This window comes from Macaca fascicularis, chromosome 15 (assembly GCF_037993035.2).
Source record: "Macaca fascicularis isolate 582-1 chromosome 15, T2T-MFA8v1.1".
Taxonomy (NCBI): Eukaryota; Metazoa; Chordata; class Mammalia; order Primates; family Cercopithecidae; genus Macaca; species Macaca fascicularis.
In genome coordinates, this window is record NC_088389.1 from 59413853 (window position 1) to 59432092 (window position 18240).

The following is an 18240-nucleotide window of genomic DNA, read 5'->3' on the forward strand; positions in this document are numbered from 1 at the left end:
GAAGAGCTGATTGGATAAATGACGTGTGATCACACAAAGGAGAGTAGTGCTTCCTAGGAGTGGATGTGTTCACCAAGAACCAGCCCAGTTGGGATCACCCTTATTCAGGGAGTTATTCATCTGATGGGTCAGAGAAATTGAGAGATAGCATGTATCAGGGTTTCAGCCGGGCTTTGGCAAGGCTTTTCATGATTTTCGGGAGTGCAAGATAGAGAAATGAGGACTGCAGAATGTGGAAGTTGGGAGCAATTTTTAGTAGGTTTACTTGTAGAACCAGAGGGGGCAGATGACCCCCAGTGCGGGCAGTCACAGGGCGTGTCTTTGGCATTCTCCTATTTAACATTTTGATTAATGCTTTAGGACGAGAAAGAAAATCCTATTGTGCACTGACAATGGCATTAACTGAGAGATGGTGAATATGAGTGATAACAAACTCATGCAGGATGCCTTCAACAGGTTGCAACATCAGGACATGATCAAAGGTGAAATGTTTCAATCCTGTTCAGAGGCCTTCAAATTAAACAGCTGAGAAGTAATGTTAGAGAGATGTGGCTTGCTGTTCATTTGAAGCATCAGCAACAATAACCCCATAGAAAACAAACCCAGGGCTCTTAGAGAACCACGAGCTTCCTATAAGCCAAAGGGTGATGCGGCTGCTAGCAAAATGTGGCTAAATCTGGACTGTAAGGACAGTGGGGACAGAAGTCAGAAGTCTGAGCACAGAGGGGCGGCCATGCTCTTCTACATCTTTCTTGGCCCAGGTGGAGGGTTTTGTGGTTGGTTCTGGGTAGTGTCTTTGAGGAGAGCCATGAGCAGACTCTAGACTTGTGGCCAGGGGAGGTTTGGGGGCATTTCTCCCAAAGAAGAAGACTTGGCTAGAGGTGGAGAATGAGGGGGTGCCTAGGAACTATCTCTGGGAAAGAACTGCCATGGGTGAGAGGGAGCACTGTGGACTCCTGCCACAAGGTTACAATCCGGTAAAAGCTGTAGAAAGGCCGACTGGTGGAGCCTAAAAATGTGTGAAAACCTCATGAATCAAGTAATGAAGTGGGAACCTCAGCAGACACTGATCTTGCCATCTTTAGCAGTGATGTAATTATTTATTACATGCCTAATAAGTACCTAGTACTATGTTAGGAACTTTATATGCATTATCTTAATAAGGGAGATAATTACGTGTAAAGTACTTTAAACAATGTCTGGCACATGTGAGTGCTCACTATGTGTTAGCTATTGTCATTATCTAATCCTCACAATACCCTATGAAAGAGGAACCGTTATTGCTCCCATTTTACAAATGGAGAAAATGAAGCTTGGGAAGTTAAGTGACTTACTCAAAGTTGCACCACTAATACTTAGTAAGCCAGAATTTGAGGCCAGGGCTGCCTGACTACAAAACTCACCACTGTCCCTAAGGGGTAAAGAGGGACTCATATGTTTGGAGGGATAGGAACAGAGGCTTCCTAAGCCTGTTCTTCATCTAAGGCTCTGTTCTAAAACTCTGCCTCTTATCCATCCTGGATTCCCTTTGTTAATAATCTGATTGTTTTTGAAACCTCTAAATGAGAGGGGATTTAATCCCTGTTGCCAGTCTGTGTTTCTCTGGAGACCATCCAATTACAAGCTAAATGTCCTTTCTGTGTTCATTCAGGACCTATCCCACTGAATCAGTCTTCCACAGTTCTCAAACCACATGAGGAGTATAGGTAAAGGAGGCGGCTCTGGGTTCTGCTGGCCTGCCCTAGCCTTGTTGTTGACTTTTTTTTTTTTTTTGCTTTGAGATGGAGTCTCGCTCTGTCATCCAGGCTGGAGTGCAGTGGCACGATCTCGGGTCACTGCAACCTCTGCCTCCCGGGTTCAAGCAATTTTCCTTCCTCAGCCTCCTGAGTAGCTGGGATTACAGGCCCATGCCACTATACCCAGCTAATTTTTTTTTTTTTTTTTAATTTTTAGTAGAGACGGGGTTTCACCATGTTGGTCAGGCTGATCTTGAACTCCTAACCTTGTGATCCGCCCACCTCGGCCTCCTAAAGTGCTGGGATTACAGGTGTGAGCCACCGCGCCCGGCCGCTGTTGACTCTTGAAGGATTTAGTCATAGACTCTCCAGGCCAGACACTCTCCTCCCTGATAACCCCAAAGAAGGCCCAGATTCTCTTTAATTCAGTGGAGTTCCCTGGCTAGCTCATTTCACTTCTTTCTGGTGTGGACCCTCAGCAATGTTCTTTGTCTCTTTAAGTCTGTCCTATTCAGTTCTATAAAGGCATCTTTAAGGAGAGGCAAGTAGAGCAGAGACAAATGCAGGAATTTGGGGTCAGACAGGACTGGGTTTGACAGGGCTGGTCAGACAGGATTGGGTTTGGGCCCCCTCGCTGCCTCTGCTAGGTATCATTAGGCACACCATTTCATCAAGCTGGACCTTAATCTCTTAATTTGCAAAACTGGGATCCTAACACCAATTTTTCAGGCAGATGTGAAGATTAAGATGATGCATACCAAGGTGTCTGGCACAGAGTAGGTAGGTGTTTAATAAATGGTAGCTATTGTTGTTACTCAAGCTGTGTCACCAGACCACATTTGATGCCTGAAACCTAATTTTATGGTTTAAAAAACATGCCTTGTGAAAAGGGATATGCAACTTAGATTCATTCAGTTAGTGTTTTTTAGAGCCGTCATTCATAACTTACCATTTTTTAAAAAGCAAGGAAATGAAAATAAATAATGCACTTCAAGAAAAAAAAATAGGCTCTCCACTACTTGATTGAAAGAAACATTTCCATATAAACACGAATGAGAAATAACATGGGAGATGTTTGCAAAGATGGCATGTGTGTGCCTGTGTGTGGTTTACATACACACACACACCCCCACACACAATTGCAGCTCCACTCTGCCAGTCTCAATTCTATATATTAGTTTGGTACAAAAGTAATTGCGGTTTTTGCCATTACTTTCTGTGGCAAAAACCGCAATTACTTTTGCACCAACCTAATATTAGCCGTGTGTGTGTGTGTGTGTGTGTGTGTGTGTGTGTGTGTGTGTGTGTGTGTAGTGAGAGAGATTGTTTTGTTTTAAAGAAGAAAGTGAGAGAAGATCTTGCTGCTGTTAGGAGTTAGAGTAGAGGCAGGCATGGATAACAATCAAATGTGGAAAAGGGTGTTAAAAACTCAACCCAGTTCCTGGGAGGAGGCAGCTCTGGAGGGCAGATCTGAGCAGCCCTAGGTGGCAGGGGGTATCAGTCCAATAAGGAAGGAGAGCAGATAGCACAGAGAGGCCTGGTTAGCTTCCCAGCATCAGGATCCCATTCAAAGGGATGGAGTGTCCTGTTGACAGGCAGCCAGATGGACGATGGAGCCCCAAAATCTCCATAAAGGAAGTGGGCACCATCTCTCAACCTCTGAGCCGGGATTTAGAGACTGGCTTCTGTGTGTAGGCAGAGGGTTTTAGAGAAAAGATTGCTAAGGAAACAGGATTATGGAAGCAAGATAATAATTTAAGCCATACAGACCTGGGCTGACATGGATGTTTCATCACTTCCTGGAGGTGGAACCTGAGCACGTTGCTTTCTAAGTCTCTATTACATCTCTTAGAAGGTAGATGAGTTCATAGGAATCAAGTGTCTTCCACATCCTGGGACTTGGCCAATGCATTTTATTCCAATTAATAAGAAGCACAACGATTAGCCAATTCTCATCCTCTCTTCTGCTTATACCCTGGCCTGGCCACCAAATGTGCTTATTGTAATAGAGACTCCTCACAGGTATTCCTGCTCACACTCTTTTCCCCTGATAACAATTCTCCACTCCGCAGCCAGAGTGATCCTCTTAAAATACATCAGATCATGTCACTGCTCTACCCGGTAGCCTCCCACGGTTCCTATTTCATGTGTCCTCCCAGTGCTGAGGCCCCATACAGTCCTACCTACCTTTGACCTTGGATCTGATTGCTTTTCCCTTTGCCCACTCTGCTCTACCACATTGGCGGTTACATTGTTCCTTGAACATGCCAGGCACACTCCTGTCTCGGAGCCTCTGCCCTTGCTGTTCCTCTGCATGGTACACTATTCGCCTGTCTTTCTTACTTACCTTCTTTATGTCTTTGCTGAGGAGTCACCTTAGTGTGTCCTTCCCTGACCTCCCTATTTCAAATTGAAGCCCCACTCTGCCAGTCTCAATCCTCTTTCCTGGTTTTTTGTTCACCATAGCACTTTTCATAAATGGGCATACTAACATATCTTCTTCGTCCTATTTATTGTCTCTCTTTCTCCACTAGAATGTCAATTCTACAAGGGCAGGGATTTTGGTTTGTTTCCTTCCTATATCTTCAGCTGCTATGACACTGCCTAGGTAGTATGCCTTTCAAAACACTGGTCAAAGGAATGAATGATTATTATAAAGCAAGAGGCTGGACCCCAGCTCTCGAGGAGCATGCATTCTAGGCTGGTGACTGAGGCAGGAACTCAGACTCAGGAAGCACATCAGGGACCCAGTTACCCAAACTGTAATACCAGGCCAGAGTAAGATCCTGGAACCAGAGGGATGCCCAGGCATTAGAAGTGGGCTGTGAGATCAGAGATTGGCCTGGAGCCATGCTGATGGAGAGTGAGATTGGTGCCCCCTGATTCAGGGCAGATCCCAGGTCATGCATCTTGGGGCCAGGTCACCCCACTGTAAGAGCAGACAGAGGGGCTGTAGGGCAGGATGCCAGGCAGGGCCTTCAACCTCTTAGTAAATGTCAGGCAAAGTTACCCAGCTTTCAACTTATTCCAGATGTAGGTGTCAGTGGACACTCTATATTGGCATAGCTTGCAAGGAGAACACGAATGACTAAAGGAAAGAATGAAAAACAAACAAGCAAACAACAGCAACAACAAAACAAGTGAAAATGCTCATTCAGAAACCTGAGCTGAGGGTTTGAGGTGCCAGAAGACTATGACTAGAGGATATTTGTGATGTCAAGTGAGACAGCAGTAGAGCGAGTATCTGGGGATTACACTGTCCTCTGGACCATTTCTTTCCCTCCCTCCCTCCCTCCCTCCTTCCGTCTCTCCCTCCCTCCCTCCCTCTCTCCCTCCGTCCTTTCCTTCCTTCCTTTCTTCCTTCCTTCCTTCCTTTCTTTCTTCCTTCCTTCCTTCCTTCCTCCCTTCCTAGAGGAGATGCTCAGGTGAGCTCTGTTCATGCAAACCCTCCAGCTTGGGGAAAAGGAAGTGCCAAGTGGAGCCAGGAGAGGTGGTGTCTACAGAAGCCTAGAAAGAGAAGTTAGGGCAGGGAGAATTTGGCCTGGTTTCCCTGGCGCTGTCCAAGGTACTTTCTAGTAGTTCTGCTCAGCCTCCACTCTCATCTTCGTGCTTCCTAACAACTCAGCCTGGATTCAGAGCTGCCCTTGCCTCACTCCAGTAGAGCTGGTGTGTAGCCATCATCATCATCATCCGGTCCAAATCCCTCACCATATGCCAGAGGGAACCGATGTCCAGAGCAAGTGAGTCAGGGCAGTGCCCCTCCTGGAGAGGAAACTTGCAGTCCCACATCCCTGGCTCCCACTGCACCGTGCACGGAGTTCCTGCTGGCTCTGGGTTCCGGTCCTCCAGTAGCTCTGTGTGCTTTCACTAGCTACAGAACCTCTCTTGAGCACCAGTGTATTCACCTGTAAAGTAAGGGTGAGTAACACAGTATGCTTACAGGGCGGTTGTGGGGATTACTTCATAATGCGCACAGTAAGTACTCAGCGAAGGTCAAATTCCCATTCTTATTACAAGGTCGTCGATATCTCCCACAGTCCCTGGTTCAGGCTCAAGTATGTTTTGTGATTTGATGTCCTACTGTGTTCCTCGCATTAATCAGCCCCTGGGACTTTATAGATTAATGACCACGTTTCCTATTCTTGAAGTATGCAGAGGCACAAGGAATCCAAGGTCTTAGGTCAGCTTACTTGGGTACATCTGTCTCGGGACTGCTTTGGCTAAGATTGGCTAGTGCGACCTGACAGAGACAAGGCCAAGTCCAGGGGAGCGGCCCCGCCCTGGCCTGAGGATAGTGCTCCCACCCTGGGAGACTTCTAGGGCGGAGCCCGTCAAGAATGGGGACGCGGGGAGGTCAAATGCCTGGAGGGGGCGGTAGCGCACGTAAGGTTGGGACCCCAGCTTTGCCTGGGGTTGGCAAAGGGCGGTCGCTTCGTCTGGTGGGGAGGAAAGGGGTATCCTCAGCCAAGGCCCTAAAGGCCGGGCAGCCTGGCACCAACGGGCGTTCGAGCACCTGCAGGCGTCTTCAGCGACCCCTGGGACTCGGTCAGGGGCTCGTGGGCGCCAGAGCAGAACGGGAGAGCGCAGGCTGCAGATGCCTCTGGGACGCCTTCGTGGAACGTTTGCCTGCCGAGACCTTCCCGGCCAGACCTCCAAAAAGCGGTTCCAAACCACAGTGCAGGTGCTACAGGCAGCGCTCGGCGGAGCGGCGGCGGCCACTGCGTGTGCCAGCGCGCGGTCCCGGTTCCCAGATCGCTGTCCCCGGGCGCTCTGGTGCCTGGAGGTCAGCGGTCGGCGGGCAGCGGCAGCTGGCGCGGCGGAGGGCCGGGGGCGAGTGTGTGCGTGTGCTGGGAAGGTGGCCCTCCCCGCAGCCGCCGCAGCGCCAGCGCCTCCCCCACCCCCTGCGCGCACAGCTCGTCCCCGTCCCTGGAGGCGGCCCGAGCCGCCGCTGAGCAGCCTCGCCTTCGCCTCCCGCGTTTCCTGCCGTCCGCCCTCCCCAGGCCCGGCTCCAGGGGCTGCCGCCTAGCAGCTCCCTGCGGGAGAGCGGTTCAGAGCGCGCACGGGGGAGGGCGGAGGCGGCCCGGTGCGGGGCGGCAGCGCTGGAGAGAGGCGCGCGCGGAGACGCCGGCCCCCCTCTCCGCGTTTGCTCGCTTGCTCCCCGCCTCCCGCACTCCGCTCGCTCCCACCCCTTCCCGGCGTGATTGATCCGTCACGGGCGCCGCCGCTGCCGCCGCCGCCGCGGCCGTTCTGAGCGGAGCCAGAACCCGAGCCCGAGACGGAGCCGGGGCCCGGGCCGGCGCCATTGCGCGGGCGCCGCGGGAAGAGCTTGGCGCGGGGCGGCGGGCCGGGCCAGGCCATGCGGGCCGAGTGAGCCGGCGCCCGCAGCCCGCGGCGCGGCATGGCTTCCCCGCGGAGCTCCGGGCCGCCCGGGCCGCCGCCGCCGCCGCCACCGCCGCCCGCGCGCCTGCTGCTGCTACTGCTGCTGCCGCTGCTGCTGCCTCTGGCGCCCGGGGCCTGGGGCTGGGCGCGGGGCGCCCCACGGCCGCCGCCCAGCAGCCCGCCGCTCTCCATCATGGGCCTCATGCCGCTCACCAAGGAGGTGGCCAAGGGCAGCATCGGGCGCGGTGTGCTCCCCGCCGTGGAACTGGCCATCGAGCAGATCCGCAACGAGTCACTCCTGCGCCCGTACTTCCTCGACCTGCGGCTCTATGACACCGAGGTGAGTGTCCGGCTGCCCGTGCCGTCGGGGCTTCGGGGGGCAGTGGGGTGGGTGGTTTGGACAGGGGCAACCTCCGGCCTTTGGTCAGAGCCCCTATTGACCGGCCCGCGTCTGCCGAGGCCACAGAGGTCTGGTGCCCAGTGCTCACCCCCCGCGGTCCTGCTGGGCTTGGCTGGCACAGCTGGTAACATTTGCCGAGCACCCCCTCCTCTGGTCTTATGTGTGTATGTGTGTGTGGGGAGGGGTGGGGGTGGGATGGAAGACTGGGGTCTCTTTTGACCTGAGAAAAAGGAGTGGAGAAGGTGGGGGCTGGACCCCCAAAGGCCTACATTGACTGCCCTGTCCAGGTCCCGCTCATGGGGCTGCGAGGTGCGGAGTGGGAGGAACAGGCTCATTGACTGCAAACTGGGCCACCCAGGGCCGTAGGGGCCGCGGGCCTGCTTACAGGCCCCCAGGGAAGCCGAGCCGCGCTTTGAGGTCCGGAAGGCTCCGGAACCCAAGGGGCTTGAGCGTGCAACGTGGCTGAGCGCCTGGTGCGCGCCAGCAGCTCTGAGCCCGCACAGCGCGGGCAGGTGTGGGGCCACCGGCTCTGCAGCGCTTCTGCCTGGACGCGCCCGGCGCTGCCTGTGGCCAGAGCGATTTCAAAAGGAGACCCCAGCCTCGGGTTAGTTGCTCAGAAAGTGCCCTGGCAGTTCTCGTCCCGGAAGTGCAGTGGTGTCTGGCCGCGCCGCTGCTGTTGGCCGGGCGGTTGCAGGCAGTTTCTCCCGGCTCAGGCTTGAAGCATCCTACCTAGTAGCCCGAGCACGGACTTGGAGAGCAGTCCTGAGCGGAGCCAGAGAGCCAAGGGCTTTCCATCCCAACACCCCTCCCCACGGCCTCGGTTTGGGTTCTGCCTGAAGCCCCAGAGCGGACCTTCACCGCCAGCCCAGGGCTGGAGCGTGCGGAGCGGGTCTGGAGGAGCGATCGCTGGCCGCGCAAGGTCGGGTTTGCGAGTTTTTCCGGACTGAGCGAGCCCCTGTGCTCCGGCCGCAGCGTTTGAGACGCGGCCTGAAGGGGGCAGTGATTTCCTGTGCAGTACGCTCGGTTGGCGCCTCTTCCACCGCGCGGAGCGGGCCGAGGCGCTGGGCTTGACCCTGGCTTCCTGGGACTCTCCAGGCGCTTCTGCTGGAGTCCAGGTGCAGAACCCTTTTGTGGGGAGGGTCGCGCTACCGCTCTGGTGGTGCAATCTGGGCTTCCCCTCCTCCTTGGTCGGACCCTGTTTATGTCCCCAGAGAAAGAGCAGAATCTAGATTGTATCTTATTCCCTGCCTCCCCGGCTTCACCGGTGAACCAGCTTGCTCCGCGCTGTAAATAAAAGGTGAAGGAACCGGTGGCAGTTGGCAGCGGTGCGCGCAGGCTGCTGCAGGCGGAGAGGCGTCCTCTGCCCCAGAGGATGCAAGCTGGCTGGCTGTGCAGGGCTAACCCGGTGTGAAATCATTTCCGAATGACATTCCTGTCGCCCTCGTCTTTGCCCGAGCATCTCAAGTTCTGTGGGGGTACTTGTCTGGCACACATAAATGGAGAGAGCAATGCAGTTACAGGGAGGTATATCTTCTTGACAGTTTCTCTGTTGCTACCGCACATATTCTTCTGGAGGGGTCACTGCAAAGCCGGTCTTTTGGGGACAAACACATTTTTAGATAGGGCAGCCCTGCTTGCATCATCACCAAGTATTGTCAGCTGCATAATGTTTTCATCATCAGTTTCTTCCCTTTAGAAAGCTGCCCTGAAAGAGATTTCATACTGGCCTGTTTGTGGCAGCAAAGAGATGGGTGCTTCGTTTCAGGGTGTGGGTTGAAGCCTTTACATTTTATTTTTCAAGTGTGTCTTGATGACTTTCTGAGTGAGAGGACCCAAAGTCAAGAGGATGAGGCAGTCAGAAGACTCTTCAATTCATGGGAATATTTAGAAAACAGTGGGAAGGAAGGCAGAAGATAATTTCAGCTTGTGCAAACAGAGAAGTGTCTCTAGCCTTTTGAAGGGGTCCAGAGTCAGGGCTTTGGGGTAGGTGAAGCCTGGGTTTTAGTGAGAAACTAGTTACTTTCCACCCTGGATGACCTTGAGCTGGGCATTTAATCTCTGTAAGCCTAGGTGGGAATATTATGTGTACTCTGCAGGTGACACGCAGCTTAAGGAAGATAACAAGCCAGGGTAGAAGATGCTCTGGCATGCTGTAAGCACTAAATAAATGTTTCCTGCCTCCCTTCTTCCTCTTCCTCCACCTTTTTTTTTGAGATGGAGTTTTGCTCTTGTTGTCCAGGCTGGAGTGCATTGGCGTGATCTTGGCTCACTGCAACCTCCACCTCCCGGGGTCAAGTGATTCTCCTACCTCGGCCTCCCGTGTAGCTGGGATTACAGGCATGTGCCACCATGCCCACCTAATTTTGTATTTTTAGTAGAGATGGGGTTTCTCCATGTTGGTCAGGCTGGTCTCGAACTCCTGACCTCAGCTGATCTGCCCGCCTCTGCCTCCCAAAGTGCTGGGATTACAGGCATGAGCCACCGTGCCCAGACTCCTTCCTTCATTTTTATTTCCTGTGAATTCACAAGTGGCCTTGTCTTTAAAGTAGAGGTGCTTTCTCCCTGAGCCAGAGTGAAGAAAGGATCAGTCTAGGTAATTTGCAGTAAAATCCAGAGCAATCTAAAGAATGTTTGTGGCCAGTGTTAGAGTGTTTAGGGTCTAGTTTATTCAGATTGACTGTCTTTGTGGACACTGCCTAATTATTTACAGGCTGTGTCACATCGTTTGTAGACTTGAACACAGGGTGGATGAGTGAACAGATTTTGGCTGGATTTGCTGACATTTGCTGTCAATCAGTGGCCTCAATGGCCAGTGACTGTGGGCACCAGTATGGACTTTTATGCATATGGTCTGCAGAGAGATGGAGATTTAGCAAGGAATGGGTTAATCTGGTCACTGGGGACAATCTGTCTCAATAAAGGAGCCTCCTACATCCAGATTGACTCTCTTCTGTAAGTAGAATAGTGGTAGATTTTCAAAACCCCACTCAATGCCATGTGTTTTGGTAAAAATGAAACAGCCAAACAGAATACCTGTCTATCAGAACGTCTGCTTCTCTGGTGTAACACCAAATGGCTTCAGCAAATACTCGTTTATATATTCCAATGAGGATTTGAACAAGCAAGACAACTGAAAATACAGATAAAAGAAAGCATCAGAAACTATGTAGAAACATAGAAGTTACTATACCAAGAACCTGGGCTAAATTTGTTATTGCATTGAGTATTATATTTTAGCTGTGAGCTTCCTGGCAGTCAAGGTAAAAAGGTAAATATACCATATTACTTAATGTTTGATCTAAAAACTCTGAGAGAAAATGCCTTTTTTTTTTAATTTGAAAGAGCTGGGGGTCTCATTCTCTTGCCCAAGTGAGACTGCAGTGGTACATCATAGCTCACGGCAGCCTTGAACTCCTGGGTTCAAGTGGTCTTCCTGTCTTCCTGTCTCCATGTGGTTGTTTCTTATTCTTTGGTCGCCACACTAATAAAATAAAATAATAGCCAAGGAATGAGTTAAAGATAATGTTTTTTTCAATTTGATTAACATTCATTGTGGAAAAGCTGAAAATTACAGAGAAGCATAAAGAAAAATAATTGCCCATAATCCATCTACACAAAAATAATAACATCTAATAATTAGCATCATTCCCTTCCAGTTGTCATTTTTCACTATTTTATGTATCATACTCCATATGCTCTTTTGTGTTTTTTTTCCTTCAGTTAATGTTGTATCCTGGGTTTTCCCCCATGTCCTCAAATCCTCCTTGTAAAGATGATTTTTGGTGGCTGTATACTATTCTGTCCTGTGGGTGTACCATATGTATTTAATCATTCCCCTATTGTTGGACCTATATGTTTTCCCACATGTTACTATCTTATATCATTCAATAATAAACTTAGAGAAAGTTCAGGGAGCCAAGAAGCCCAGTCTAGGGGTGAAACTGTCAGAAAGATCACCCTGATGCCAAGATCTAATGTAGAAATCCCAGCGATTGGTTAGCATGTCGTTTTTCTTGAGTGGCTTTGCCAAAGATCTTTCCCCTTATTCACCATGCTTTAGAAAGGATTTAAAGGACTGTTGAATTGAGGCTGTGCTTCCTAAAAAGGTCTGAGTACAGCTCAGCAGGTGTTTACTGAGCACGTACTGGAGCTGTTGATGCTGCAGAAAAGTGTAAAACATAGCCCTGGGTTTGAGAGAGACAGCTGGCGAATAGAGAACAGGGCAAGAACATATTCATCATTTCTAATGCAAGGTAGAAAATGATAGTGGAGATGGTTGCATAATTCTGTGAATATACTAAAAGCCATGGAATTATACACTTTATATATATATAACATCACCCCTTTAAAGTGTGTAAGATAATTAAATCTCAGTACAGGTTTAACTGTATTAAATCTCAATATAGTTAATTAAATCTCAGTACAATAAAATATAATTTTTTTATTTTATTAAAAAATAAACTTTTTTTATTTTATTAAAAAATAAAAAGATAGGCTGAGTGTGGTGGCTCATGCCTGTAATCCCAGCATTTTGGGGGGGCTGAGGTGAGAGGATTGCTTGAGGCCAAGGAGTTCAAGACCAGCCTGGGCAACATAGGGAGACCTTGTCTCTACATAAAATAATTAGCCTGACATGGTGATATGCGCCTGTGATCCCAGCTACAAGGGAGGTTGAGGCAGGAGGATTGCTAGAGCCTAGGAGGTAAAGGCTTCAGTGAGCTGTGATTGTGCTGCTGCACTCTAGCCTGGGCAACAGAGCAAGACTCTGTCTCAAAAATAAAACAAAATAAAATTTAAAAATTTTAAAAAGAACGTGAGCAGTTTCAGATTCAGGCTTACATCTTATTTGCAGCTGCACTCCCACTGCCCAGCATGCTGCCTGGCTCTTAGTAAGTGTGTTGTTTAGTACTCTTGTTGCAAATAACAGAAACCCGACTTTAACAGGTTCATATCACTGAAAAAGCCTAAGGTGTGCTGTATGCAGGCATGGCCAAATTCAGGGGCTCAAATGATATCTTTAAAAATATCTTCCTCTCTGCCTCTTGGCTTTGATTTCTTCTGTGTTGGCTTTACTCTCAGGCAGCCTCTCCCCATGTGGTGGCACAGATGGCCTCTAGAAGCTGCAGGTTTACACACTTCCAGTTTAGAAACTCCAGTAAGAAGAGTGTTGCTTTCCCAACTGTTTTAGCAAAAGTCTCAAGCTTATATCTCATTGGCTTGAATTGGGTCATGTGTTTATCCACGAACAAATCACATGACCCTGACGAGCCAGGTCTAGAAATTCTGCCCTCCTTTCATTATGAGAGAGGGAGGTGAGGTCAGCTTCACCCAACCACCTGAACACAGAGTGGGGGAGAGGTGATTCCTCCAAGGAAATCAGAGGCCATTAAGGGTTTGTATGCCAGTGAGTCTGATCACAAATAGCCACAAAGGCAGGCAGCTGGGGAGTGCTAAATTGAAGAAAGAAACAATAGAAGCCAGGGGCATTTACAGAAAGGGATGATCACATAGGTCCAGAGAGGCCTCCTGGAGAAGGTAAGCCTGGAAGAGTGAATATAAAGTTGACAGAGAGAGGCAGAGGCTCTGGGAAACGGTCATTGGATACCAGGAAGGGTCTCCAAGATCAAAAATGGAAGCAAAAAAGTGTGCAGTGTGTTTGGAGAGCACTGATGTTATGTTTTCACCCAAATGCAGGGTTTGTAGAGGGAAAGGTGCTGGGTGTGGACAGCTTTCAATGCTATGTCAAGAAGGTTTAATCTGGAGGTTTAATATGTCAAGACTTTAATCTGGAGCTGCAAGGAGCCGTGTGATGTCTTTGAGCATGGGTGTGATCCTGTCAAGGCTGGTGGGCATGAAGAGGCTGGACCGGAGACAGAATGAGCCTGGAGTCGGAGGGGCTGGGAAATTACTGTAACAGTTGAAGGGGCCTGAATGGAGAGAGGGAAGCAGGAGGTGGTGTTGTGAAGAACGGGCAGCACTGAGACCCGACAGGGCAGGAGGGGCAACAGAGAGGGAACCAATGTCTGGGGAAGGGGTGTGTGTCATTGGCAGAACAGTCACTGGAATTAGATGCACCGTAGGGGAATAAGGAGAGAGGGTTCCTGCAGGGGTGAGGCCACGTGCTCACCTCACACCTGTCCAATGAGCCCTGGCCCTAGGGTCGGGAGAACTGGGTTTGTATCCTCATTTGGGCACCACTCACCTGCTTGGTGACCTTGGTGAGGTCTGTTTGCCTCGGTTTCTTCATCGATGAAATGGGGCTGATATACCAACTGCCTTATCAGGTGCATAAGGGACAAATGAGATGATCCAGGTGACACCATCCAATCAATGCTCGGTACACTGCGAGTGCTCAGGAAATATTGCTGTTCTGTTGTTCCCATTGTTATTCTTTCCGTACAGTCTGGGGATCATTGTGCTGACCTCCCAGGACTGTGACAAGGAATAAGTGTAATGGGTGGGGCAGCTCAAAGCCCAGAGTAAATACAGAGCAGTGTGACGGGTCCCTTGTTTTCTGGTGCTGTGTTGCAGAGAAGGCATGCTGGCAGAAGAGGGTGCAGACACTGAGGCCTTTATTCATGTGTGTCTCCCGGCGTGTCTTTCCTTCTGCCTGTGTCATAGCTGTGTTTGTCGCTTTCTCCCCTACTGGCTGGCAGCTCTTGAGGGTGGGGTCAGTCTCATCCCTCAGGGCCTTATGGGGCTTAACGAGCAGCCTGCATGAGTAAATGGTGAGGCGCTGAACTGGAGGTGCATCTATTCGAGTCTGCTTTCTGAGTTAACACCCCCTGGGATGGTTGGTCTTGTCTCTTCCCCAGGATTTTCCTCCCTCATTTAAGGACTGAGGTGGTGCTACATATCAGGGCCAAGCGAACTGCTGAGCTGTAGCTGCCCTCTGCATGTGCCTAGCATGCAGCACTAACCCCCAAGCTCCCCAATATGAAGGCAATATGAGCACCCCAGAAATTCCTCAGACCTAGCCAGGCATCCACGGACATACCTTCTCTGTCCCCAAATTCCTTTTTAAAGAATGAGTTGGGGTGGTGGGTGGAACTGATACACTAAGGGTCTGTTTAGTGTTTGGTATTGGGCTAAGAATGTTAGCATGCTAACTTTATCTTTAAAGGGACCTTCTTTTTATATTTGGCTTTCCCTCCCTGTGGGCAGAGTAACATCAACTTCTTCATACAGAAATCTGAGATCTCAGCAGGGAAATTAGCAAGCTGGAAGTGCAAGATAACAATGCAACAGGGGTACTAAACAGACAGTATCTAGGATATATGTCTTTGGTTAGTTAGGGTAGATGAGGCTGTGCTGCACTAACAAACAAATCCTGAAATCTCCATTGCTTAACACAGTAAGATTATTCATTGCCCACAGAAAGTCCAGTGTGTGTCAGAGGTCGTCCTGGGTGGCTCTCCTCCACTGGGTGGACACTTGTCATTTGGGGTCCTTCAGGAAGGAAATGCCAAGATAGACTTGTAAGCATAAGAGATCTTGGAAGCCATCCCTGTGAAAGATAAGAAGAGGTAGGGAAATCCTCTGACCATGATGCTGTTCTGACACCTGTGGAAGGAGAGGCAGAAGGAAGGAGAGTTGGGTAGGAAGAGCTCCAGAGCCAAGATTGCCCATTACAGGACTTTCCTATCAGACACAATGAGCCAGACTCTAGAATCCCCACCCAACTCAGTGATTGGCTGAGGTCCGCTGTGGGAGATTTTACTCTTAGCTTGAAGGCTGTAGCAGGTCTTAAAGGTGCTGCAGCTGATGATCATTAGCTGATTGCATCTCCTCCTGTAGGTTCTTTCGTCAAAGGAGGGTGGGGCCTACCTGGTTGGCTGCCACAGACACTGCCTGTTTCTTCTACAGTGCCCTACTACTTACTACACCTGGCCCTATTCTAGGCTCTGGGATACAGAGATGGATGAAACACAGATCCTGCCCTTGAGGAGCTCACCGTTCAACAGGTGGTCAAGATAGACAAAAACAATTACACGTGGCATAGCCCAGCCACAGGAGGGGTTAGCAGAGGATGTGGGGGAAGGGAATGCATTCCTCTTCTCCAGGCACCTGGTTGGTTATCCTCCATGTTGTTGGGGAGTAAAATGTAAGTGATTTCTTATCTCTAATGTTTTTTGTTACTTATTTTGGTTTTAGGAAGGTGAGGAAATTAAATGGCATGGTTTGCCCAGTGAGCAGCTGCATTCTATCTATTACTTTCTTTTCTTCTTCTTCTCTAGCGTTATGTAACAGTGCACAGTGAGGCTGGTGAAATGCCTTCCTGTCTGTACCTGGCTTTCCAGGGACACACAGAGGAGCCAGGCTGAAACCGTGGGTGTGTGAGCCCCAGACAGGGTCAGCAGCGGGGTTTGGTACTGGGTTAGTTGCTGAGACCACAGGGAAGTCTTTGCTGTTCTCTGTGAATTGCAGCACTAATCGAGGATCCCTGCTCCACTGTTAGCACCAAAAGGGCAGGCACTGGGTGTGTCTGGCTCCTCTGTGGTCGCCTTAGGCACTATCTCAGGGCCAGGCACAGAGCAGGAGCTCAATAAATATTTATCGAACAAATAGATCTAAAAGCCTGGATTCCAGCTCTCCAGTTCTAAGAGGATTAATGGGCAGAGTTTTAACAAATGGAGGAAGTGCTTTGTATGCCAAGCCGTGTGGGGGTGAGCTTTCTGCTTGCTCTTATTCATTCTTTCGGGTTCTTATTTAGTGCTTTTGGGGGCTGTGTAGTTGTGGTGTAAAAAGGGGAAAGGGTGCTTGGATGTTCCAATAGAAGATTTTGTGCAAAGCTGATGTCATTCTCTTCTCCTCTGACAAATACATGCAGCATCCTCCAAGGTACATCAAAACCTAGGAAATAAATACTTTCCAGCTTCTGAGAAGCATTATGGTTTTAGGAGGTCAGTTTATTGGAGCAGTACACTAACCAGTGGACGGAGGACTTAGGAAACATGTTCTGATATCTTACTCTCGCCTCCAGAGAGCATGAGAGCCAAAGGAGGCTAGACTGGGCTCTGGTCCTAGTAGAAATTGTGGGAATGAAGCCAGTTCATCAGCCTTGGTGAGTCAGGTGGTCCAGTGCAGATCTGGGTGTAGTGAGAAAATATATTCCCTGGAATCCCCTAATAGCAAGGCTTCTTCCAGGCTCCCTGCTCCTGGGCCAGAAGCTTCTGCTCTTTATTCTTCTATGGTGGCCAGGATGACTCAGGAACTGGGTATGTTCAGCTTGAAAGGGACCGTCTCCCTGATGGTGACAGAATAGGTCTGGACCCCAAACTAAATAACCAAGTTTGTTAGAATTGTGAGTAAAGGCCGGGCGCAGTGGCTCATGCCTGTAATCCCAGCACTTTGGGAGGCCGAGGCGTGTGAATCACGAGGTTAGGAGTTCGAGACCAGCCTGACCAACATGAGAAATCCCATCTCTACTAAAAATACAAAAATTAGCCGGGTGTGGTGGCGCACACCTGTAATCCCAGCTATTCAGGAGGCTAAGGCAGGAAAATCACTTGAACCTGGGAGGTGGAGGTTGCAGTGAGCCGAGATCATACCACTGCTCTCCAGCCTGGGTGACAGAGTGAGACTCTGTCTCAAAATAATAATAGTAATGAAAAATAAAAACAAAGAATTGTGAGTAAAGTAAGAGTACATTGGTTATGAGCTGGGGTTTAAGAGTCTGAAAATTCTTGGCTGTGTGAATGAACATTGAACACTTTTTTGGGCTGATCGGGGCATTCTTTTGCCAATTTTCTACTTTTCTGATTTTTTTAGAGTAGTCTACATTGCTGGAAGGATGAAGTGTCATTGTCATCTAGAAAATTAGTGGTAGATCCAAAGTGTTGAGTGAGTGGACTCATCTGTCTTCATCAATGCCCATGTTCCACAGCTGCTGGCAGAAGCAGACCCCCTTCTCCTGCCATTTGGCAAGGACATCATCAGTCACTGTTCAGATAAAATCTAGCCAAAGAAGGACTTTGTGGAGTGATGCATTATGCTACTCTCATGGTGCGGGGTCAGGAGGTGGCACAGAGAAAAATGATATTTTCACGCTCTTCTTATGATCCACTTGACTTTGTTCAGAGAAAACTGATTTTGAAAGCAATGGCCATACTTACAATAATCATCACTATATTATCCAAATCGTCTTGTTTCTAGAACTACCATTCACTGAAGCCTTTCTGAAAAATGCCCAGAATTGTTTCAGGGATGTAACTGGCTGATGGGGACCCACACGCTCACTCTGGGGCAGATGACCAGAGCCTGTGCGAATGCCCCCACCGAGTTCAGCTGAAAGAGTGCCTTGGCTTTGATGGGAGAGTTGGCTTGGTTGTCACTCCACAAAGCATCCTCTGGAGCCCAAATAACCTTCAGAGGTCCTTCCTGGACTCTAGGAATTCTAGAAACTTTGGGAAGCCTGTGGAGAGCTTCTAAATCTCATGGTCATAAACAAAGGAAAAGGAAATGGGAACATTTAGTTGCAGGTAGGTAGATGAAGAAAAAGAAACTAGAACAACAGTAGCTCACCTTTATCCAGTGCTTACTATATGTTAGCACCTATGTCAGTGCTTTGCAGCATTCATTCATTTAGTCTTCACTACAGTCCTATGAGGTCCTTACTCTTATTGTCCGCATTTTACAGATGAGGCTTAGAGAGCTTATGTGACTTATTTAACATCACAACAACCAGGTGTGGAGCTGAGATTTGAATCTGGGTGGTCTGACTTT

At 49.4% G+C, this 18240-nt stretch overlaps 1 protein-coding gene across 1 annotated transcript in view; it reads left to right on the plus strand.

Annotated features, from left to right (window-relative positions):
- The first annotated feature begins 6944 nt into the window (after positions 1-6944).
- The window catches only part of GABBR2 (gamma-aminobutyric acid type B receptor subunit 2), a 417858-nt gene continuing 406562 nt past the window's right edge, over positions 6945-18240 (plus strand). Inside the window, exon 1 of the mRNA XM_005581209.5 lies at positions 6945-7455. Within this exon, the coding sequence (XP_005581266.2) occupies positions 7135-7455 (321 nt within the window). The 5' untranslated portion in view covers positions 6945-7134. The remainder of the gene's footprint in view (positions 7456-18240) is intronic.